We start from the raw sequence: 24,000 nt of genomic DNA, 5'->3' as shown, positions 1-24,000 counted from the left end.
GAGTATATGGTATGTTTCCTCCAGTTAATGTTTTTAGATCCCATTAATCCCATCCTAATCTCTTCATCTTGTTGTTTTCCTTTCTACCAAGCAATTATGTGCTTCATTTTGATCTTTTTTTGGTTTGTGGCTCTCTCCTCCAGGCAGGAAACATGACAGAACAGGTAAAACGGCACTGCACAGGTATGTATGTTCTGCTGATGGTTTTCATGCGATGCCTCATCTTGATAAACTGACACTTTAATGATTTATTAAGGTTTTGAAAAGGGAGGGGTGGACTCGTTAATCAACTTATTTATCCAGTCAAACTTAAACACATAGGCTACCGGCCACTTCTCATTCCACAGCGCGCGCACACAGACACACACTATAGGAAAGCCGTACAGGTCACGTGGCAAAGGTGCGCATTTTTCGTATGTGGGTGGATGTTTTGCCTGTCAGGGTCACACCTGTCGGGCGGTGCCATCAGCGGGGTGTCACTCATTCACTCTCTCTGGCCGGTCAAGTTCTTCATTTGGAACTGGGAATGACATGGCGGAGTGTTAATGCATCATGGCCGGTGAAAGGAATTACAAGGCTAACCGAAGAAGGGGACCACATGAAGTCTGGAACTAAACTGCTCAGCTGTTTAAACCACAGAGGAGCAATTAGAACGTGTTAGGCTGCTTTCTTTACCCACAGTCTACATAGGTTTGGGAGAGGAACTGTGCCGTGAAACTTGGTGGGTTATTTTGTGCTGGAGACATGGCTCTGTCCCAGATACAGTGCCTGGACGATAACCACGTGAACCCGCGGAGGCACGAGTCCAAACCGGAGTTCTTGTACTGCGAAGACCAGCGGCTCGCGCTGGAGACTTTCCTGCGGCATGGTCGCGAGGCGTTTGTTAAGTACCTGGAGGCTCGCGGCCTGCGAGGCTTCCTTTCGGACCCGGAGTTGGAAACTCTCGCCGAGGTGGTGAAGCCCTATGACCCGGGCACGGACCTCTTCCCGGAGAATGCCGAGGACGACGAGCCCCCGCTGTCACTGCACTACTGGCCCGACTTGTCGGATACGTCCATCCCGCAGATGGACCTGGGCTGGCCGGACAGCGCGTCTTATCGGGGGGTGACGCGCACTACTGTGTACGCGCAGCCACCCCTGGAAGGTCAGGCGCACATCAAAGAGGTTGTCAGAAAAATGATTGCGCAGGCGCAAAAGGTATGTTGGGCCACTATTTGCAATGTCCTGTAGGTCTATGTTTAAGCCCTAATTTTCACTTTAGAAATAAATTAGACTGCTAGGCCTATATCCTAAAGTTTCTCAGTAAGTAACTCATTTCACATGGTCTACAGCAATATTAAGCCATAAAAATAATAACCTACAATTAAACATATGTGTAGGCTATAAGCAGTTGAAGGTGTTTTCCCCTTATTTGAGATAGCCTACTTGATTAATGAAAATATAAATCTCTGTTTAGCTCTGCCTGCTTAATATAAGACCTATATAGGCCTATATAGTCGATATTTGTATCTCAATCTTTGTCTGTGCTGTATATGTGCTCTCCTGTGTTGCTTATGCATGAATGAATGTCTGGTATGTTCATTCCCTGACCTACTCTACCCATTTAAAATATTAACTGTACTGTTATATAATGTTACCGTGAGTAGCCATGGCTCTCAGTCAGTATGAGGTCAGAGTACAGACTGATGACCAAATGAGACAATAAAGAGTAAAGTGCAGCTTGATTAAACTGCTTTATTATCTGGGACTAAAAGAAGTGCCGCACACTAACATGGTTTGTTATGTTGTATATTTGCATGATTATGCGCATTATCATGTACATGAGTGTGAGCTTATGTCAGTTCATGCAGCTGACTCGTCCGAAGACAACACGTTTATGTGACATGTTTTTATTTCTAAGCAGCTGTTCTTAGTGTTACTTGACTAAAACATCCAATGGGCATTTTCCTGAAGAGATATAAAAAAAAGATATATGGGTCATATCATTGGAGACCTGGGAAAATGTGCAAAACTTCCTTAATTATTTCCTACAGAATTTTCTTTTGCTCAGGAAAAATGTGTGTGTGATGATTTAATTTAAACCTAGGGAACAACTTGAATCTTATTTGTCTTGGCAGGAAAGAGTAAACTGTATACTCACACTGACGTCACGCCTGAGGTAGAGCTGGGCGATATGGAGAAAGTTAAATATCACGATATATTTGACCAAATACATCAATGTCGATATTGAGGCGATATTGTAGGGTTGACTATTGGTGCTTTCACAATATTTACACAATAATATTTTTGATAAATAATCATCAGTAATGTGGATATAATGACTAAGTGGGTAAAGGCACATAACAGAACAGCTAGAACAGTCTGGTAATTGCATCACTTTACTGTAATGTAGCCTTTAAAACCAGGAAAAGACAACACCTATGTTGTATTACAATATTGCAATATCCAAAATTTTAAATCATATCTAGCCTTATATATCGATATAAGATATAATATATTGCCCAGCCATAGCCTGAGGCTTGATCCTACTGCGACGTAATGTAAAGTGTGAGCATGTATTTACTTACCTGCATGCATAAACTGTGTATGCATGACATGTATGTCATAGGGATTTTACCACGTGTGTAATGTAAGTTGTACGTGTTTGTCTCCAGGTAATAGCAGTGGTGATGGATGTGTTCACTGATGTCGACATCTTCAGAGATTTGCTAGATGCTGGTTTCAAGAGGAAGGTTTCGGTCTACATCCTGTTGGAACGCACAACACTACCTCATTTCCTGTCCATGTGTCAGAGAGCCAACATGCATGCGGGACACCTTAAGGTGAGTCAGCGCCGCTCTGACGTTTAGCATCAAAGACCAAGGATTAGTCATACTTAAAGTGAAGTCAAATACTCAAAATTCCCCATAATCAATCTGGAGTAAATGTGTGCTCAGTAAAATCCATGGTAATTTTCTAATTGGATTCTTATGTAGCTTTTGCACTAGGGAAATTGTAACATTATTCCTTCGGCTAAATTGCATGGCCATATTTTGGTCTAGATCACGCTGTTGGGGAGACTGAATAAGACATATTGGCGTTTGTCATGATAACCAGTGAAAAGTTCATTATCAATTGTGAAAGGATAAAATGTCCTAGTTCCAATTCTATATAGAGTAAATGTTTTACTAACGGAGAATGAATCTTTGACCTTTGGCTAGTGGGGGGGGGGGGTTTCACATGTTCAGAAATGCAGAAAATGATTCCCTCATTTGACTAAAATACATCTGCAAGGCACTGTTGTAGAACAAATGATCTTTTGAAAGAATGACAAATAATTGAAGTCAAAAGGTTTTTATTAGCATGGATAAATGAAAGCACATGTCATCTCTTTCTTTCTTTCTTTCTTTCTTTCTTTCTTTCTTTCTTTCTCTCTCTCTCTATGTCTCTCTCTCTCACACCCACACACCCACACACACACACACACACACACACACACACACACACACACACTCACCAGAGTTCCATAACAACCAGCAAAACCTCCCAGCTGGCACTGTACCATAGATAATTCTCGTAATTGGCCGGTTACCATGAAAAACACAAGTTATAAAACACATTTTAGGCATGTTGGGACACACAGAAGTAAGTAAGACAAAATACAACGCTATCTTCAATGAATTGTATTCTTGACTTAATCTTCAATCAAGGTCAAATCAAGGTGCCAAGTCAGCCTATAAAAATGTTTCTGTAGATGATAGGCCATAGGGGTGTGACTCTTTACTGGTCTCACGATTCGATTACGATTATCCTGTCGACGATTCGAATTGATTCGATATCAACACGATGCGTCACCTCCTCAACATTATTATGTATTGCTACACTTGATTTTTTATAAACTAAATTCGTAAAGTCGTATATATATATATATATATATATATATATATATGAACTCCCCTTTTTTATTGTATCTTGCTCCTAAAAAAGACACTACCTGAATGTAATCAAGTCTGAACACAGCAGACAACAGACAAAAGGCAAACACAAAAGATGGAGCGCCTGGAAAATCAACAAGCAACATCAGTAGGCAATAATTGATTATGGCACCACTGCATCGATGCAGAATCGTCCATGTCCGCATCACGATGCATCGATTCAGTGATTCATTTCAACAACCCTAACAGGCCAATAATGGTTAGCATTTAACAGTGCAGTATTTGGTAAGTGGAAGTCAGACTTTGTACTTGCTTGCTTCAGTGCTGCTGCGTTGTTCCTCCTTGCTATATGAGAATCATTTAGATAACCCAATATACAGTAGAGGAGGGGTTGGATCATTTCCACGAAGGTTCCCAACCCGACTTATTATTTTTCAAAGTTTAATTTACTGTTGAGATAAATAGTGGTTTGGATCAGTATTCGGAAGGAAGAAGTGATACATTGAAGAAGCAGAAATCTGTATTTAAGAGACCTCAAGAGATGTTACTAGAAACACACACATGCATTTGCGCAATGCTGTGAGGTTTTCTACCTGTTTTATTCTCATTGCAACTGCCTGCTTTTTGAAATATCTGGTATTTTGTTGTTTTTATTTACATTCTTAGTCTCAATCATGTTTTTGGCCCCAAATACAGTGTGCAAACCTGCCGACAGTAATGCAGCTGCACTGTGCACTCTGGCCTGAAGTTGCCTTACATTTGAATTAGTCAAATGTTTGATCACAGAATGGCTATGCATTAGGACAACAAAGCCGGTGTCACAGCTTGCCTTGAATGGTTTCCCATTTTGTACAATATTCTGTAGCACAGGTGTACCGCTCAGGCATGGTACACTTGAGAAATGTTGCAGAAATACATGCAAAGCAGTTGTTATTTTAACCCAAATCACCTCTGCTGGCGTCACATGTTGACACTTGTAATCAGAGCAAATATCGTTATAGGTGATATTTATTTTTTTAAGCTGCTGTGTGGTTCACTTGCTCACAACGCGGTGTTAACAAAGAGATCCAGGGTTTTTATGGAGCTCAACGAGACGTGTTTGACAGCTGGCATACTTAGAGCTACTATACACTTGGCCATAAAAACCTTGCATATCCATATCTCGGTCATATACTGTGTCTGTGCTGGGATCTGCCTATTAAACTGTCCTGTATCCTTCTACGCAAGTCTCTGACAGAATCCTGTCACTGTGGCTACTATGTGGCATCACAAAAAATGTGATAGCCCAGGGTACAGTTGTACAAGTGGCCTGGTTATGACCAGGAACAGTGATACGCAGCTAACGCAAACTCTCCCAATACGTCGGGGACTGAAGTCTGGGATGCTGAATTGAGGATGATTCGCAGAAGAGTAGAAGACAGATGTGACTAATGTGAGTTTTCACTGTGCACCATAAGTGACAAGAGGTAGTAGGTGGAGGAGTGGATAGACAGGAAGGAGGAGGATCAGATAAGTGGTGCCAGATTCTTCTTACTCTTCAGTCAGAGGGGGGTTTCAACTCTATAACAGTGACCCTTGACCCTTTCGGATGTGGACAGAGAGTATTTTTGTAAAATGAACAAATCCACAGTGTCTCAGTTAGTTTGGATGTTGTTCTCTGTAGCTCTGTACACTCTGCAATTTTAGTGTGTTTGGTGGTTGTTTTTTCACATAAAATTCTTTCTGGCACAACCACTTAACATACAGTTTAGAGCTGAATACACACGCAGAGAAATGCAATTTGCTGATTTTATCAAATCAGTTGTCAAAAGGAATGTACTGAGGGAAAAAGAGTTAAGGGTGTGACCAAAAGAGGAAGGGAAAAAAAAATTTCTGCTGTGAGACAAGCCACACCAGAAATAATCTGCTGCATCAAGACAACTGGTTATATAACTTGTTGGCTGCATTCTGCATTGTTCAGAACCTGGCCCCTCTGTACAGACGTGGCTCATGAAGTTGTGTCTTTCAGCGGACCTAAAGGCCTTATCTAAACTCACAACAACCAAAGTAATGGTGTGTTAGTCAAATGTTCTAGGGGGACCTCAAACAGCCTATCAAGAGCTGGACATCTACTACCAAACAATGTCAGGTAGACAACACAGTCAAGCTGAAGCTGTATTTCACTTTACATATCACATTGTATGTATTTGCCATATTTTGGAATGATAGGGATTTTGGGTTGCAGTTTTTGTTTAACGGTTTGTGATCCCACATTTCCTTGCATTTAACGGACAAAATAAACCCCATATTCAAGGTCTATTATTTACACTATGTAGGGCTGCTTGTATATGTACCATTCACTCATCACCAACGTAAACTAAACACCTGCATCACATGATGTTTCAGTTTCCTAGTTTTTAAGGACTACGTGAACACTCCAATAAACAACTGGGGACAAAGAATGGATTATGGGAAACCAAGGGAACCAAATTCCATCAAAAAAGGGCTGCATATGTCTATGCCAAAATTAGTATATTTTATAAATAGTGTATTTTCGTACAGATGTTGGTAAGCAAGTCTGTTCTATAGAAAGAAAAGAAAGGAGGGTAGAAGAAACAAAGAAATGAAGTGAGTCAGAGTGAGAGAACTGAGACAAAGTGTTTAGCTTAAGGTACCTTTCATGTGTAATCTCTTATCTGAAAGGTATACAGCACCATGAACTGTACTATCCATTTATTATCATGAACTTTAGTACATGTCACACCTGGAGGCCCGTCAGGGTGGCTTTGCTTATATGTGCACTATGCAACAAAAAAATAAATCCATCACACTAAATTCTAAACTATGAGATTGTGTTGCCATCATGGATTATGGAAACATTTTCAAAAGACAACCTTATCTGGCTGGACCAAACAAGAAAGTAACAGTCTTTTTTGCTTTCCAATGCAGGAAGCATCTTAAGTGGACAGAGAACTGAGCCCTGCAGGACACCAGGTTTTAATTGGAGGAAAGCCTGATACAGAAGTATCTTTTACAGTATATGTGCCGTGTTTGTCAGACAGAGATAAGCAAAGCGGGCAAGCTCCAACACAGACCAACAAAGGTCGAGACAATTGACGAGAATGGTGTGGTCCATGGTGTGAAATGCAGCACTCTAATCAAGAAAAGATAGAGGTTAACTCAGAATCCATGGGACTTAACATCATGTTGTTTGTGTAAGAGTAACATACATTGGATGTGGTATGTGTAATTGATCAGCAGTTTGAAACAGCGGAGCGATGTGCTTAAATTTAGGGCGGAAAGTGGTACGTTACTGCTCCTACTGTCTAAGTATGGCAACACAGTTTTTTATTAAAAAGGCCTTATATTTCTAACAAACAGTTGTGGGTTACACATACAGACTACAGTTTGTTAAAGCTTCTTTTTTTTAGGGTTAGATGTGCACGTGAAAAACGTCAGCATAGTTTGAGAACATTTGGCTTAAAACACATGTATGTCCAAATTGGTATTCTGTCTACATAACATGTGCTTTACAAGTGTCATTGTGAGCATAATTTAATGCTTTAATCACATTACAGTAGTTAGAGGATGATGCTGGTAAGACAGTACACAGGTCTGTGCAGTATGCCTGCCCTTTTCATTTTATTTACACATACAGTACCCTGGCCATCAATCAGCCAATAAATATTCCAAAAGAAAGATAACCTCACCTCAAGAAATTATGAAAATAACTTTTGTTCTTTGTATGCTTGATACTAAATGCTATGAATATTTGTTGTGATTGTAATTTCTGGTTAGTTTTCCTTGTCATTGTTTTGCAACTCTACATCACGCAGGTCCCAGGTTATAAAGTTAGCTCTGAATCTGGAGAAGATATGACATCTATCAATGTGTGTTACAGAACCTTCGTGTACGCTGCACAGATGGAGCAGAGTTCTACACTCGGTCCTGCACCAAAGTCACAGGGCGAATGGGACACAGATTCATGTTCATTGATGGCGACAAAGCTGTGTCTGGGTCGTACAGGTCAGTGAACACACTCACACACTGTGTGTGTGTGTGTGTGTGTGTGTGTGTGTGTGTGTGTGTGTGTGTGTGTGTGTGTGTGAACAGATTATCTCTGTGTGCTGTGCCTGTCTTTGTTTGTGGCATGGATAGATGCGAATAAAGAAAATCTGTTCATGTTCGGTAGCATTATTATTATTCAATTTACAACAAAAACAAATGCATTTACTGTACAGTCCCTAAGTAGTTGGACAAATATGCATTTACTTTTGGCTCTGCACTTCAGGTTAATTGGAGGCTGTTCACCATCCACATATGTGCATAGTTGCCCCAGTTGTCAGCCTGGTTCAGTTATTGCTGTTTATACTTTTTATTAAGTTTGTTTTGCAATGTCTTTGTTTTACTTCAAAGTAGTCTAACTTTGTATTTGCTGTATGTTCTGTAGTTTCACTTGGATGTCATCGCGTCTGGACACAAGTCTCATCACCGTGGTTACAGGCCAGACAGTGGAGGCCTTCGACAGGCTGTTTCGCATCCTCTACTCAACCTCCAGCTTGGCTGACCTCCGGAAGGTCGCCACGGAGCCTGAACCTGAGTTGGAGGCCCTCCCACAGCCAGTCTCAGTAGCCCCTCTTTCTGCTGATATTGCAAGGAAACTGTACAGCCCCAAATATGCCCTGGTTACCTTAGGCAACCCTAGCCCCACCCCTTCTGCTGGCCCCAAAGAAATCCAAAATCCAAATAATTCCAAGAACACAGAAACCAAGAAGGGGAGGCGGAGTAGGGCTGACAAAGAAGCCATACAAGAGACTCCTTCCATCCACCCCGGACTCACCAATCTAGAGAAAGCATGCTTGATGTCATACCTGCCCACCTGGCCAGAACCTGATCCCCCTAGTGATGTAATTGGGTTCATTAACATTCGTGATGCCAGCAAACCGAATCAGGTCCATCTACAGAGATCTGAGATGTTTGAAACCAGCCAAGCAATCAGGTTTAGCAGTCCATTCAGCATGCCTAAGGAAATCCTGCCAGAAGTCGCCAAGCCCAGACAGTTTACTGCTAAATATGAGGAGATGAATAAACTCCAACTAGCACAAGATAAAACAAAGGCTGAAGAGTCGCTGGTAGGCATAGCACAGCCAACACAAGTCAATGCAGGGCCTGGTGACGTCAAAGGCAAAGCAGAGGCACCTGCACAGAAATCACCTGCATCTGGACCAAAGTGTGAATCCAACAAAGACACGACTAAGACTCTCAACATTGAGAACAAACGGCACTCAGACACACCCACCAACCAAGATACAAGCCACAACACCACACTTTCTCTCAATGCACACACACCTCGCCAATCTAGCAGCAACGCATCCACTCCTACCATTGGGAGGCCTTCACACACCACACAAACTGTCACCACCCTCCCCGGATCGAACACTAAAAAAGAAGCAGAAAGTGATTTAAACACACAACGACATGATACTGTGCACAGGTCGCACGTACTGAAGTCGAGCAGTACACAAGCCTCACATCTGTGTCCCACTGACTCAAACACAGAATCACAGGCACAAACGAAGACGGTGCTGCCACATACAGAATCACACACGCAGCCACAAAACCTCTCTGAAATGACTCCTAACATCCAGACTCCCACCGTCAACAGCCACATGTCCTCCTCTTCTACTTCTGCCACGTGCTCTCCGTCTGTCAGTTCAACCTCCCTTTCTGAAAACAATCTCGTCTCCATTACTACAAGCACGACTCCCGGTTCCTGTTCTTCTTTGTCTTCCACCAGCTCTTCTTCCTCCATTCCTCCTTTCACCTCTTCTCTTACAACTCTCAATCCTCCCCCTCCCTCTTCCTCACCATCCCCATGTTTGAACTCAACCCCACCCATCCCTAAACCTCGTACGCTCCAGCTAGTTATCAAAGGTGGCGTCATGGGCAATGGCCAGAAGCTGCCGGAGTTAAGTGTTGTCAGGAGGCCTGAGGCGAGCATAGGGCCGCTCGCGGTCCATGATGAGCCCGATGTAGCAACCGTGGCGCAGACATCGCCAGAAAAATTGCCTGAGACAACAAACAGTGGAAGCGAGACAGGAGCCCAGAAAGATGCAGAGAACACAGAAAGAGCTCTACGGCAAAAACAGAGTGGGACTTCCCAAGAGACAAAGAATGAAATAGTTGGACGACATGATGACATTGCAAGAATGCAGTTTGTCGCTGGAAACAACTTAGAAGAACAGTCTGATGTTTTCATTGCTGATGCGCCAAAGGCAGAGAGTTTGAATAGTCAAGAAATTATTCCAAACGATGTCGAGCCCAAGACTTTGACGTTGATAGACTGCAAATTAACCCCACAGATAGACTGTGTAGCCACACTACAGACAGAGATAAAGGCTCCAGAAAGAGCTTTAACAGGCTGTGAGTTTTCTAAAGGACCAAGTGAAAAAAGTGAGCGTGTGACAGAAGGCAAAACATACCTTGCAAGAGCACATGTACCTCAGAGAATATCATATAGTGAGTTGCCACAATATATAGATACATTAGAAACTGTGGATTCCATAAAAGCTCCAACACACACTCCTGTTTCTTCCACACACTTATCCAAAGACAGTGCTGGTGACAGCAAACACACATCAGTCACAGACGCACAAGGTAATCCTGGTTTCACACCAGCACACCACACAGACAACAAAACAGACGACATACCCGCTGCAAAACATAACACACATGGCAGCTTTCAGGAACAAACTCCTAAAGAACGGGGAAGCACACACACACCTGAAGGACCCCTGCGTTTACGTCTCCCCGAAAAACTCATGCCAGACTTACGTTTGATGACGCCTGAGAGAGAATCAAGTTCACTCATACGCACTCCAACTCCAGACGGGTATCTTCCACTTACGCCCACCTCTGACTTACGAACGCACACGCCGGATCCACGGTCATACACTCCAGACTTTCAAACGCCTTCGCCCGACGAGTATTTCTCACCAAGAGCGGACTCCGCTCTGTCCACCACCTCAGAGGATTCGTATTACGAATGTGACAACTCTACTTTCCACGAGGCTGTTTTGGAGCGAGCAGCTTCCAGCAACCACGGGAGGACAGAGGATCCTGTTTGCGTTACACACACAAATACTCCTAATGATACAACCATCACCACCAGTCCTGCACGCGTAAATTCTAACACTCGTGCTGCTACATTAGGCGCTACAGACAGGAATGCCTCGAGCAGTGAAACACAGAGTTTGTCTAGGCCTGCTAGAGTCTCCTCTTCGTCTCCTTTACTTGAGAAGGAAGTTAAAATGGTGGAGGAAAAACAAACCGCAAATGAAGAAGAGGGTGGGAGAGAAGAGGATGAAAATGGGAGGAAACTGAGTGTGGCAGAGAGGAGGACAGAGGGGGATAAGCAGGGGACGGAGAGGAGAGGCAGCGAGGAAGCTAAGAGAACAGCCGACCATTTTAAACAAGGTAAAGATTCGAAAGAGGCAGTAGAAAAAAACGAGGAGGCTCAATACCAACCCCCGAAGAGAAAGATGGTGCTGAACCATTCGGCAGCAGGGAGAGCGGTCGACGGAGGAGTGACTCCAGAAGAATTAACCAACGATAGAACGGAGCTAAAGCAATTGGCCACAGGTGACCTTCAACCAAAGAAGGCATCTTCTGAGGAAAAGAGAGCAGACGAAGAGAAGGCAGTTGACAAGGCGCCATTAGGTCCCAACAGTGTGGAGAGGAGAGACAGGCCCCATTCAGCCACAGAGACTGATGGACAGAAGGTATGAACAGTAAGGAGGCGGAAGTTTGCATCTTTATATTCAAAGTAATTCTCCTCCTCATCATCAAAAATAGCTCTTGAAGCCACTGTGCAGGTCACCTAATTAAAATGATGTATACTTTTCTTTAATTTTCTAATTTCTAAACTTTGCAGTATTCTGTTCAGCGTACACCAGTGATGTAAAGGGTAAGCACAGTTTACCCACTTTTTAGAACCTAGTGGACCTAGTGTACGTCTTTATATTTCATAAAAAGTGGTAGTGACAGTAGTTTACCTGCAAGGAAGAGAAATCATCATCATTCAGCAGTTTTAAAAATGCAACCAGTAACATTTAGCATTCTTACAGCACCAAGTATAATATTTGTGCAGATATTTTATCTTGATGTTAGATGTTGAAGTTAGATTTAAGGTGTGAATATTAATGTCTTAAGTGATAAAACATTTCTGAATTTCTCCATTCACTGATAATTCTGATTGGTGGTATTTCACCACACTGCACCATGCCAAAGGATATGATAATAATGACATATTAGTTTTAAAAATGATGGATTTAAGCTTTATAGGAAAAGTTTAATGGGAAATACGCTAATTTGCTTCCTTGCCGAAAGTTAGATGAGATTTTTTATACCGCTCATACACATTTGATACATTTCTGTAGCATAGACTGTCTGTACCGAAAATGTGAATCTGCTGCCAGCAGCTGGCTAACTTAGCTTAGCACAAAGACTGGAAACAGGGGGCTTTAACAGTTGCCAGGCAAGAGGACACTCCCGTAAAAGGATGATTTGTCGTTTTTACACCAATGTTTTTTTGTACAGATTAAACACACAAGTTATCTTTAGTCTACACGTGCTGGTAGATAGATTTTGTTACATTTGGACAGAACCAGGCAAGTAAGCGTATGTTTGGCTTTAGTAAGCGCTGCTCTAAAGTGTGGTTTTATTTTACGTGAAAAAAAAAAACCCTCTTCATACAGACACGAGAGTGGTATCAATCTTCTCATCTAACTCTCAGCAAAAAATTTAACAAGAGTTTGTCTCAAATTATAAAACTTGTACTTTAATTGACCCTTTTGATCTAATTAGCTAACGTTTAATGAAAATGAACCTTGAGTGACAAGTTTGACTCATGTTATGTATTTAATCATGAAGTAAATATAAATGTGAATTACCTTTTAAAGTCATGCTAGGTTTTCCCTCACTGCATTAACCAAAATGATCTTTCTGTGAACTGTGTATGCCAGCAGTGCATCACTAAGCACACGATACTTGTTCATTATTGAACAAGGAGACTGTGTGTGATTTAAAGTGACATACTTTTAATGAGGCGCCGCACGCAGTCACACACCGATGCAATATTGATGAATCGGTAAAAGATTGATGGTTTCACATTTATGCCGTAGTTTAACTCACTCGCCGTTGAACTGACTCTATGCTTTTTCTCTAACAATAGTCCTTACCAGTCAGTGAAGTGTTGCTGGCATGTTTTAACTTCGTTCTGTCATGTAATGTTAACAAGAGCTGCAATAAAACCGATCTCATAATTGCACCCAAGTACCTCTCTTTTCCAACGCTCGGCACTGCATTTGTAAGTGCAAAAACCTGTTACACTGTATTGTAGAGAAACCAGCACACTAATAGAATACAATATAAGACATTGGTGTTATAATAAACCCCGGTCAATTGATTATACATACATTATACATTTCTTCTTATCTCCAGTCTCTTCTCTTTCTCTAGCTTTTGCACACTTCTCCCAAAACCACTCGAGGACAGCAGCAAGACAGTGGAGGGTCCTTCCCTTCCCGACCATCCAGACCCCCTCGACCCCTCTCAGCCACCCAGCCTCGTCCCTGGGGAAGCCGTCAGCTGAACCAGGCAGAAAGCAATGCGCTCCAAAGTAGTTTCCCGGTCTTGGATAATACCTCATCCCCTCGCAAACCGCCATCCACACCCCCTCTTCCAGTAACGGCGAGGGCTGTCGGGTCTGCAGCAGGGCGGAAGCAAGCCAAAGCCCCCCACGGCCAGCACAGCCTCCTCTTTCAACAGCCTCTAGCAGCCCAGGGCAGGACGGTAGTTGGCCAGTCGCAGAATCAACATCCTTACCCAAAATCCCCGGCCTCCTTTCGCCACACATACTCTAACAGAGAGGCACAGCTCCATCCTCCTTCCCACAACCAGACGGCATCACTGCGGGAAGCTTGTCGGCAGGAAGAAGCAAGTGCTCCATTTAGCTTCACTTTTAGCAGGCTGTACAACCTCAAGGGCCTGAAGGACAAGATGAGCAAGCTGCCAGCACAGAGCAAGAGAGGCAGAGCCAACTCTCCGGTACAGGGACGTAAGAGCTCCAGCTAGTCTGGTAACGTCAGTCATCCTGGTTTTTAATACTATAAGACATCAAGCCAAAGAAGTGGCACGTTAAAATAAAGAATTAAGATAGAAAACTATCTCCCCTCACCTCCAAGAAAAACGCTTGACTTGCCCCAGTGTGTGTACTTTCCCAAATTCCCAAAATAATATAAATAATAATAATCTATCCTGTGAGCTCAGCCAAGGCTTGGCTCTGCAGCATCTTTTTTAACCTTAGTGTTACGTCTTGCTGACGCTTTTAGTGAATGTTCGAACTTTGATCTATGACCCATGACGTGGGATTGTCTGTCTCGTCTGATAGAGGACGCACTTTAAGTTGTTTTGCACATGGCAGTGTGAAACCTTTGCAGGACGTAGCTCCATTACTGGACCAAACAAAGAGTGATTGGATAAGTGGTTTTCTTTTTTCTCCTGGCTTCTCATTTTTTAGAGACGATTTTTATTCGCATTGCTGCATCTCAAACTTTTGAAATTCTTTTCATGTTGAAAATCCAGCTGCCTTTTCTGGCTGAAATGTAGGAGGTTGTGACCTCTGATGCTGCCAGTGGCCTGGACATCTGGAACTGAACCATAGCTGCCTCTCCTAAATTATGACACGGTTTTTGCTTTTTCACCCACCTGGTCTAAATTATCGAACAACTGAATAATGGAGTTGTTTTCCATTTTTAAATGAAAACTTGGATATTAAATGTTTCAACTGTTTGTGTGACCAAAGAAAATGAACACCAGGAACATATGTAAATCATATGTAAAGCCAGAGGTTTGCCTTTTACATACTGCACATTAGATAGGCTGCTTTGACTTTGTATACTGTGGATCGTGCAAAAACAAAAGCAGTTGCTTCCTGAATTCACTGATACTTTTGAATGAAATTCCTTAAATCAAACACTTACTCGTTTTTTTCCTCTCTTTTTTTGTCATTTCATTCAGAAAGATTAGAAATGTGGGAGATCTTCTTTGGTTACAGTTAGTATGGTATCTCGGGATAGTGCTATGTCAATGTGAATTTGTGTTTCCAACATACAGTATTGTATGCGCAGTGTGACTGGGAGTCATTACAATGCACATTAATAGAGTTTGAAATGACATACCTGATGAAAGCAAACATGAAATGTACTGCATTACAGATATATAATATATAAAAATAAATAAAAAAAAGTATAAAAAAAAAAATACTGAATGTTACAGACCGCTATTGCAGAGATTTAATATGCTCTACCACCACTTTAGATTCTGTGAGCAGACAAGTAAATGTTCAAATGGCTAACGCCATGACAGTGGCAGTTTTTATTGTGTTTATATGAGTTGAGTGGCAGTATTTGTCCCACATTTGTGCTATAACAAGCCAAGTCTCTCCTCTTCTCTGGATTTAAGTGTTTATAATACAAATTTGAATGCTAAAACTGTTGATGCAGAATCACACCTTAATGTTTTTTGATGTCTCAGACCTTTATTCTTGTTATTTTGTACTCTTCCATTGTGTGCTGTACATAGAAACACTAAAGGGGTCAGTCAATTGATTTATTCGTTGTTTACACCATATTCCATTTACATTCAAAAGCCTTTTCGCCTGGAAGTCTGTACCCAAACAAAGCATAAGTTAGAGACGAGCCCAGTCAACACCACACAAGACGGACCAATTACTCTGAAGACAGATACAGATGTCCTATGACGACAGTGTACAAGATGGTGCCCTTGAAGGAATGTGGAAATGGGCAGAGGTGCTGTTTTGCATGACAAATAAACTCCTTGATGGCATCAATGAAATGGCTGATGTGTACATAATTCATGTGTGGTTTGACAGAAAAACAACACACACACAACAAAATGAGAGAAGCTCCAGGCTGTCATCTTGTTATGGGAGACAGACAATGAATTTGTGTACTGTGCTGAATGTTTGTTTGCCTCTTCACTTCTAAACCAGCTTTATTTGACTGCAGTAAATCTCCATATCACTGTTGGGCTCTGCGAGCGCTTGTGATCATTTTGTTTTGGGTTGGATTTTTCAATCTGCTCCTAAGGGAGGTGTTGAAATGAAAAGAAAACAGGTATTGAAAAAAAAAAAGCTTCACAGCACGCTGCAATTCTGCAGATATGAGCTGGAATCCACGTCAGAGACGGCTGTGACTTGCAACCAAATTTCCAAAAGAGCATAGCACGTTCAAGATGGTCCCAAGGGACATTTGTATCCGATGTTACCTGCAGACATGGAGCACAGAAGCTCCTCCTTTAAAAACAAACAAAAAAAAATCTGCAGCTCAGGTGTGATGATTTATAATTGATTTTCACAGTAAAAGAACTCATAGCTTCAATTTATGAACTACTGACATGATTTGTTTAACGTTGTATGTACTGTATGCTGTTAAAGCTTATGGCATGCCAGAAGAGACAAGTGATACATCCGCCGGCTGATTGGCTCACCTGAATTTGCATGTTTATGTGAAAAGTGGAAGAGAAACTGAAGGAGAGATCTCTTTATTGCAGGGTAGAAGATGATGTGCACACTTTCACAAACTACTGATTATTCCTGATGTAAGCTCTGTGAGAACACCTGGATGTCGCGCCATGGCTCGTCTCCAAATATTTGAGAACTAATATCATTTTAACCTCTCTTAGCACAAAATAACCAAACATAAATTGGCGAATTGTCTTTTTAACTCTTCAGTTTTTGTACGGATTATTACAATAACCTACATGTAGGGAGTGGTTCAATCTTATGATCTAACTCTTAGCAAGATATTAAATAAGTGTATTTACAAAAATCGGAAAAACGTTACCTTTAAATACCATTTGGCAGATATTAAAGAGGTCTGACAATCAGCAACAAGATATCGAAACAATATGAAGGAGTGTTCCAAAGAGACAAAAAAAAATAAAAGATTATATATTTTGCTTAGGCCAAAGATTACAATATATGGACATTGTATCACCAAAGGAGTAAAGTCTAACTGTGGTTTTGTCTACCTCCCCCGTAGGACAGATGGTATAACAAAACTAATTTCATATTGTCAAATAGACATGCCATGAAACATGCTTTATGAATCGTTTGGGTCACACATCCAGATTTAGAATGACTCAGACACTGACACGCACTCACACACGCACACACACACACACACACACACACACACACACACACACACTGATTGATTGAGATGCAGAAGGCAGAGAGATAGAGGAGAAAGAGAAACAGGAAATCCCTCCTTCTTATCTGAAGTGACTGAGAGGGAAAAGGCGAGGGACAGAAAGAAACTGCGAATAAAGCATGAGGCAGGGAAAGATGGAGAGACCGAGATATACAGCAAGAGACACGGGGACATGAAATCTCCAAAATAGACTGTTGACTCCAGCATCCACGGACCAGCTCACACACTTGGTGCTGCATTGAGTATTTGCAGCAGCAAGGATTGTGTATGTGACTCAAAATAAACTACAGTGCCCATGTTTATGGTAATAAAAAAAACAGGTTTTCAAGTCCTTACTGGTTTTGGAAAAATATGGCACAATAGTGCTCTGTTAAAATAGCTGACTTGTTTGCGAACACAAAACACCGGGTGCCTTAAATCACACACATTTACTGATTGTTAAGAAAAAAGAAATGTCCGTCAATATCACCCATTTGGGAAGCTCTGTTTTCTCGCCTGGAGTTTGTTTACTGCTTGCTGTTATCTTATCTTATTATTAATTGGGGTGGAGCATGGATGGTAGTAATGTAGGACAGACGAGCAGCAACCCAAAGGAAAAAAGAAAAGAAAAAGCCATCTGTAGTGTGAATATGTGCCAAGCACAGGTAACCTGTTCAGTCAGCGAGCTGTGCAACGTTAACCGGAACTCAGCTGCAGCAACACACTGCGAGGCTTCATTACCTCACCATCTCAAACATCATGCAAATCTCTTTGCCATTGAAACACACACACATATTCACACACACACTTGCCGTCATGGAAGTCTTGTGATGATGATGGTTATGTTTTTGTGGATGACTGCACTGTATGATAGTTGTGGCTCAATCCCAGAATAGCACACCACACACACACATACAGTCATATTTAAATAGAAACCATCCCCTCTCCCTCAGGCCATTTATATGGAGATGAGAGACTTGGCTAGCAGGCAGACACACACACACACACACACACACACACACACACACACACACACAATGGCTTGTAGGTCTCATCGAAACATCATCCATTCAGCTGAGCCTGAGCCCTCCAAACTGATAATGCCAGACCTCCACTCAGCCTCAGGGGTCGCAATATAGACGAGGATGACCCAACGGGCTCACACCCCCACACACACACACACACACACCACACACACACACACACACACACACACACACACACACACCGTATTTACTTGTGCATGTCCGTGTGTGTGTGTGTGTGTGTGTGTGTGTGTGTGTGTGTGCTTGTGTGTGTGTGTGTGTGTGTGTGTGTGTGTGTGTGTGTGTGTAGGAAGGTGTAGGTGGACTGGGGGTTTAGTCAAGACATCCTCTTATATCAAAATTTCCGACACAGGACTTGAGTCATTCTTTAATTAGCGCGTTGTCATGCTCACTCGGGTCCTCTGGGTAATGAAGTGTCCCATTAGCCTGTTTGGACTTGATTAAAGACACGCGTCCGTTTAAATTTCTTCATGCGATACTGGCCGATGATGGAATATGAAGATGTTAAGTGTCATGTGATATTTTTTTCCTGGTCTCTGTGCTTTACTGAAGCATCAGTTGTGTGACCGAAGAGGAACAAAAAGCCATCTTATGATTTCTAAAGTCTGAGAATAGTCAATTATAACTTCTCCAAGGAGGAACTGACATTACGTAATTTTTTTTTTCCATGGATTCAATATAAGTGGATGTTGCTGCTGGGTTTGAATGTTTAGCAATATTCCAATGCATATTTAGTATGTGAATGATGTGGCGATAATGTTGAAGAAAATAGTATCAGAGCTGATTGTCACTCTATCATCAAAACCCTAATGTGTCTTAGAGTCTTTATAATATGTAGCGGGCTAGGGTACATTTTTTAACAACATGATGGACAATGATGCAGCAGCAGCATGCTGAAATTCTGTTATGTATGTTTTTAACAACATGGTGATGAAATGTGTATCAGAAAATATTAAAAAGAAAATTCTTTTGGCTTACTTTATGCAAAAAATATGACATAAGTAGTATAAAGTATTGATTACACACTTTACATAAGTAAATAAATGAAAGACTGAATGGATATGTGAGTTATTTACTTTTTGGGTCTGAAACCAACAAAACCAGCTAGCAGTGAACAAACATCGCTGGGAAAACACTGATTACATGTAGACAATAACAGCTTTGAATGTTAAATAATGAATTGATTGGCTATTGGTTGTTACATCTGGTGGGAACAAAGGTGGGACAGCAGAGAGCCACTGAAGCAGCAACCAAGAGGCTGCTTCAGGTGCTTTGTGGTGTCATCTTGCAGAAGCTGCAGGGCTCGCCCTGTTACACAATTGTTTTGCTGTACAATAGTTTCATCACCTGTCTGCTTTTTCTCTGGGAGCAACCAGCACAACGCAGCACGGATTCAGACGCTGACTGCACAGACTTTGTGAGAAACAACTCTCGCACGGCCTCGTGTAGCCTACTCTGGAGGCCTTACAGTTTATAACTCCAGCTGACAGGGTGTCCAATAGACTTAGAGAAATAATACATATGTTGCACGGGATCAGATGCCCTATTTGGATAAAAAAAAAAAACACAAGAAAAACACAGACCACATTTCCTGCTGCAATAGTGAAATGGATTTTAAAGCAGTGTGACCGAGCTACACCTCACCCAGGAGAATTATATGTCTGGATTCGCAGGGAGGAAGAGCGTGAGAGGCGGTTTACATATTTCAAAGGGAAGTCAGGTGCATGGGCTTGTTTCGCGTCGAAAGATCAGAGTGTGGTGCCAACTTTGGTTGTTTGCCTCTTAAATGTCGAGTGATCATCATTTTATTGTTATTCAGTGGCAGGAGGAAAATTCCATTAAATAGCTCCAAAGTCAAAGTCACTTTGTCTGCTGTACACCTGACTGTGTTATAGGCTATATCAGCCCTCCTACACAATCAGGACTGTGGTCATAACATCTACATCTTATAACTTATTTCCTGTTATATATTGTTCTTAAAGTATATTATTTATTTTCTTGTTTGTCAAGCAATTCTATTATGTTTACATTCTTGTCTTTTCATAGTCATAGTTAATATTTAATAAGCTATTTAATAAGCTTTAATAAGCTATTGCACTGTTCAATCCCTGCACTGTTCACTTTTGCACTATCACCATTGCACACACTCTACCATAGCACCTTATCATGTTCATTGCATCACATGGTCAGTCCATACCAGACCTTTGTAATCACTTCACAGATTGTTTACTCTTTACATTTCTGTGAGTGATTTTTATGTATGTGAGATATATGTGTGTATGTGTTTGTTCTGTTATGGTTGTCTAAGCTACTGAATGCCTAAAATTTCCCTCGGGATGAATAAAGTATCTATCTATCTATCTATCTATCTATCTATCTATCTATCTATCTATCTATCTATCTATCTACAAGCTCTATACAGTCAATGAATTAAGAGGTTATACTCCGCAATTGACAGAAAACAGGAGAGCCACAGGACTCCAGACACATTCTGATCAAAATGGTGACATCCAGTTTAATTTTATTGAGTAACAATAATCCCTGTTTATTACTGTAAACATAGGATACTTCATTGGAACTGTGACTGCACATTGTTACCTTGGTCAAACCAAATATGTAGACCTTAATCAAGTTTATTTTAACATTACAGATTACAGGTTGTGCTCATTGGCTGCGAGGCTGAATTTAGGCATGCTTTGAGCTAAACAGCCGAACAGTCTATTCATTTGAGCATTTCCATTCATTTTTATTGAGAAAGAAAAATGATTGTCATGAAATGACGTGGTCTGAAGAACTCTGTTAAAAGAAATAAGATAACAAAAATAAAACTCATTGAACTGAGTCCGATCCCCAGTATTTCTTACAGGGCATCCACTTTGTAAAAAAGCGGTACTGTTTTCACAAGCACAAACATGATTCATTGCATCTTAAACGTTTTTTGGTCAAACCCAGGCTTTGTGTTTTACAATAAAGCCGCTGGGTGAATGTCACACTAGCACTTTGTAGACACACCTGGTTTTAAGAGATGGAGAGTAAACCTGCTGTCATAGACTAGCTCAGGGCTAATTGGCACATTTTGAAAGGCACTCGAGATTACCTCCATTGTTGTTTTATTGAAAGTGTGATGTTGTAAGATGATATTTTAGCCTCGGTCTCACAGTAGATGGGGCATCCAAGCTCTACAGGCTGCCCTGCAACCAACTAGGGAGACACAGAGACAGACAGACAGATAGTCAGACAGACAGACAGACAGTGAGACAGACAGACAGTCAGACAGACAGACAGACAGGCAGACAGGCAGACAGACAGACATACAGACAGACAGTCAGTCAGACAGACAGACAGACAGTAATTTTGGATGTGTTAAGGCAGAGCAGCAGGGAGAGTCCTCGAAAAGGAAAAAAAGAGACAAGAGAGAAAAGAGTCACACACACACACACACACACACACACACACACACACACGCACACATTCACACCATCCTCCGGTCCACTCCCTCCTCTGGCATGCAGCTGATTGTTGGAGTGGCATTTAATTAATCCTGTCAGAAAAAGGTTAAGGCAAAGAAGTAAGAAGGGAGGGAACACAATTAAAGACATCTTACAGAGGAAGAGACTCTGTAGGCTCTTCATTTCCCAACTGACACACAATTTCACTAAAGCAATTTAGTTTAGCTTCACTCTGCAGACAACTGAATTTGGTATACCTGAACACGTATGTGGCTTGATTTAAACTGTTTGCATGCCAAAGGTGAAGGCCAGTGTAAGCGAAAGAGGTGTTTCAAGCTCTCAGATATGCTATAAATCTGCAGCATGTCAAAAAAAGTCCACAGTTATTTGCGTTTTTGCAGTTATAGCATTCACGTTCTGGATCTCTCATTACAGGTCACAGCTTCAAATCCATATCCAGGTGCTAAATCCCCTCCCTTTGCAAATGTTATCAAGCCCTTGAGCAAGGTATTCAACCCCTGCAGAGAGGCACAGGAGGAGACTTGTTGTAGGTGTCACAAGCTGTGCAAGGAAGAAAAAGAAAAAGGTTCATGCCCAGTGGATGAATGAGGTTCAACGAAACATCCTCAACGCAATATGACAGAGATGCAAGGAGGTTATAAGAGAAGATCTTTTTTTTGTGGATCTTTTTCCAAGAGGACTTTACTGCTCCTTACCACAAAATGACAATTACACTGTATCTACAGGGGCTGATAAGGTCATCGATTACCTCATCAGGATCAAGTCATTTCCAGACCGGCAGCATTGCTATAACGGAGTAGTTATACATTACCTCTTCTGACGGATCTGTGCTCTAATTATCCAGCTCCTTTATATTGTGAAAATGTAACTTCATTGTTTAAGTCAATTACAGGCCGCTGTTATCAAGTGGGATAAAAATGTTTAGGACATGGCAGAGGTTAATACAAGTCACAGTTTACTTTGTGCCACATAAACTTGTGCATAACGTGTGGAAAGATAGATAGATAACACTCTATCCTGTTTATGTATTTAAGTGTTTGAGCCACAAGCAGCTTCGTTGTGACCTTCGTCGTGACTCATGTTTGTGGCTGCCTGTCAGCCAACACAGCGGAGACAAAGACAGGACACATTACAATGATCTGTGGCTTCCTGTGGAACAACTCTTCTGCAGCCTTTCTGCTCAGCCAACTGCTCAGGGTCGCTAAAACAAGTCCCTGTTCTCCCCTGCTCACACTGAAAACTATTACTGCTTAGACTATATTGCCACTTGCAGGCCATCAAGTTTCATGGAGTCTTAGGCTAGAAATCTATGTTCGCTCGTCACACCAGTTTATGAGAGTTAGCTAAAAAATAATTCAGTCTAATTAAAGTCCTACAAAAAAAAAATCCTACTTCGTTTTAGAGAGGTGTCTACTTGACTTAATAGTCAATTTGATGGCTGTAGTTTCAACAGCACCATGAGACTACAGCCTGCAAAATTGTGAACTATAAAGTGCACTGCAACATTTTACATACAGACACTGAAATATAAAATAGGTCAGGAAGTAAATAGACTGCACAGGGTAGTAAATTAGGAGTTCAGACACAGTCTCTGTCTCCCTCTGGTGGAGGACGGGGTGCACTACGGTGAGCCTTTGAATTACTCTATCAATTATTTACCGGATCAGGATTTAAAATATTTGAATAGTAAGGTGTTTCATACAGTCTTTTCCAGATAGATGATTTGGTTTGTATGGATACAGAGTCTCAGTATTAGGAGTGTTAAAGCCTCGTGTCTCTCAGTAGGTCTGTGTAGCAGTTCTCAACCGTAGTCATTAACTACTGTACTTAAGTGTGTTACAATACTCATGGTTGGTAAAAAAACAAAAAAACAACCCAACTTCAAACGTAAGCTACTAAAATTGCTGAATGTTAGAACATTGTGTCAAATTGGTCGTTATTACTGTGATTTACAAAGCGTCAGGTTTAGTTCCATCATAGTGTTAATAGTGTCAAAAAACGTAATGAAATTACTGATTTAGCGAGGCACTGTATCCATGTCACATTCTCATTAAGGGCTGAGCCCCCCTAAAGGTCTGATCCTAGAATCGCCCCTGATATATAGAAGCCACAATAAGTTAGCCTATATCCTCGACGTTCCACTTACGGAATTGCTCCGGTGCCGCAGGAAATTCCGCCGGATGCATGTCTTTTCGTCCGTTTCCTTCCGCTTTCTTTGTGTTGGAATTTTAAACTCCGGTGGACTTCTGAGGACTATGGTTAACTGCTCCTCAGATCTCTGCAGGGTAAATTGAGACAGCTATCTAGACTATCTGTC

The 24,000-nt window shown here is 41.5% G+C and overlaps 1 protein-coding gene across 5 annotated transcripts; it reads left to right on the top strand.

Moving 5' to 3' along the window:
- The first annotated feature begins 307 nt into the window (after positions 1-307).
- On the top strand, positions 308-16,004 carry LOC144529596 (uncharacterized). Of its 5 annotated transcripts, none has more exons than XM_078268760.1 (6): positions 308-1,197; positions 2,655-2,822; positions 7,795-7,919; positions 8,344-11,683; positions 11,827-11,859; positions 13,413-13,471. In XM_078268760.1, the coding sequence occupies exons 1-4, from the start codon at positions 745-747 to the stop codon at positions 11,678-11,680; spliced, it is 4,083 nt and encodes a 1,360-aa protein (XP_078124886.1). In that variant the 5' UTR covers positions 308-744; the 3' UTR covers positions 11,681-11,683; positions 11,827-11,859; positions 13,413-13,471. The 5 variants fall into 5 exon arrangements, with proteins under 5 accessions (XP_078124886.1, XP_078124884.1, XP_078124883.1 ...); XM_078268758.1 differs by having other exon boundaries at positions 8,344-11,674; positions 13,395-13,455; XM_078268757.1 differs by having other exon boundaries at positions 309-1,197; positions 8,344-11,674; positions 13,413-13,502.
- Positions 16,005-24,000: the final 7,996 nt, after the last annotated feature.

Source organism: Sander vitreus, chromosome 15 (assembly GCF_031162955.1).
Source record: "Sander vitreus isolate 19-12246 chromosome 15, sanVit1, whole genome shotgun sequence".
In the NCBI taxonomy this organism is placed as follows: domain Eukaryota; kingdom Metazoa; phylum Chordata; class Actinopteri; order Perciformes; family Percidae; genus Sander; species Sander vitreus.
This window is presented reverse-complemented; position numbering and strand designations above follow the sequence as displayed.

What these genes read in the sequence shown, in the direction of transcription:
- LOC144529596 (XM_078268756.1), top strand. Translation starts at nt 745, where the DNA reads ATGGCTCTGTCCCAGATACAGTGCCTGGACGATAACCACGTGAACCCG. An exon ending in GCTGTGTCTGGGTCGTACAG is followed by an intron (nt 7,920 to 8,343) that starts GTCAGTGAACAC and finishes TATGTTCTGTAG; the next exon opens with TTTCACTTGGATGTCATCGC. An exon ending in CAGAGACTGATGGACAGAAG is followed by an intron (nt 11,675 to 13,412) that starts GTATGAACAGTA and finishes CTCTTTCTCTAG; the next exon opens with CTTTTGCACACTTCTCCCAA.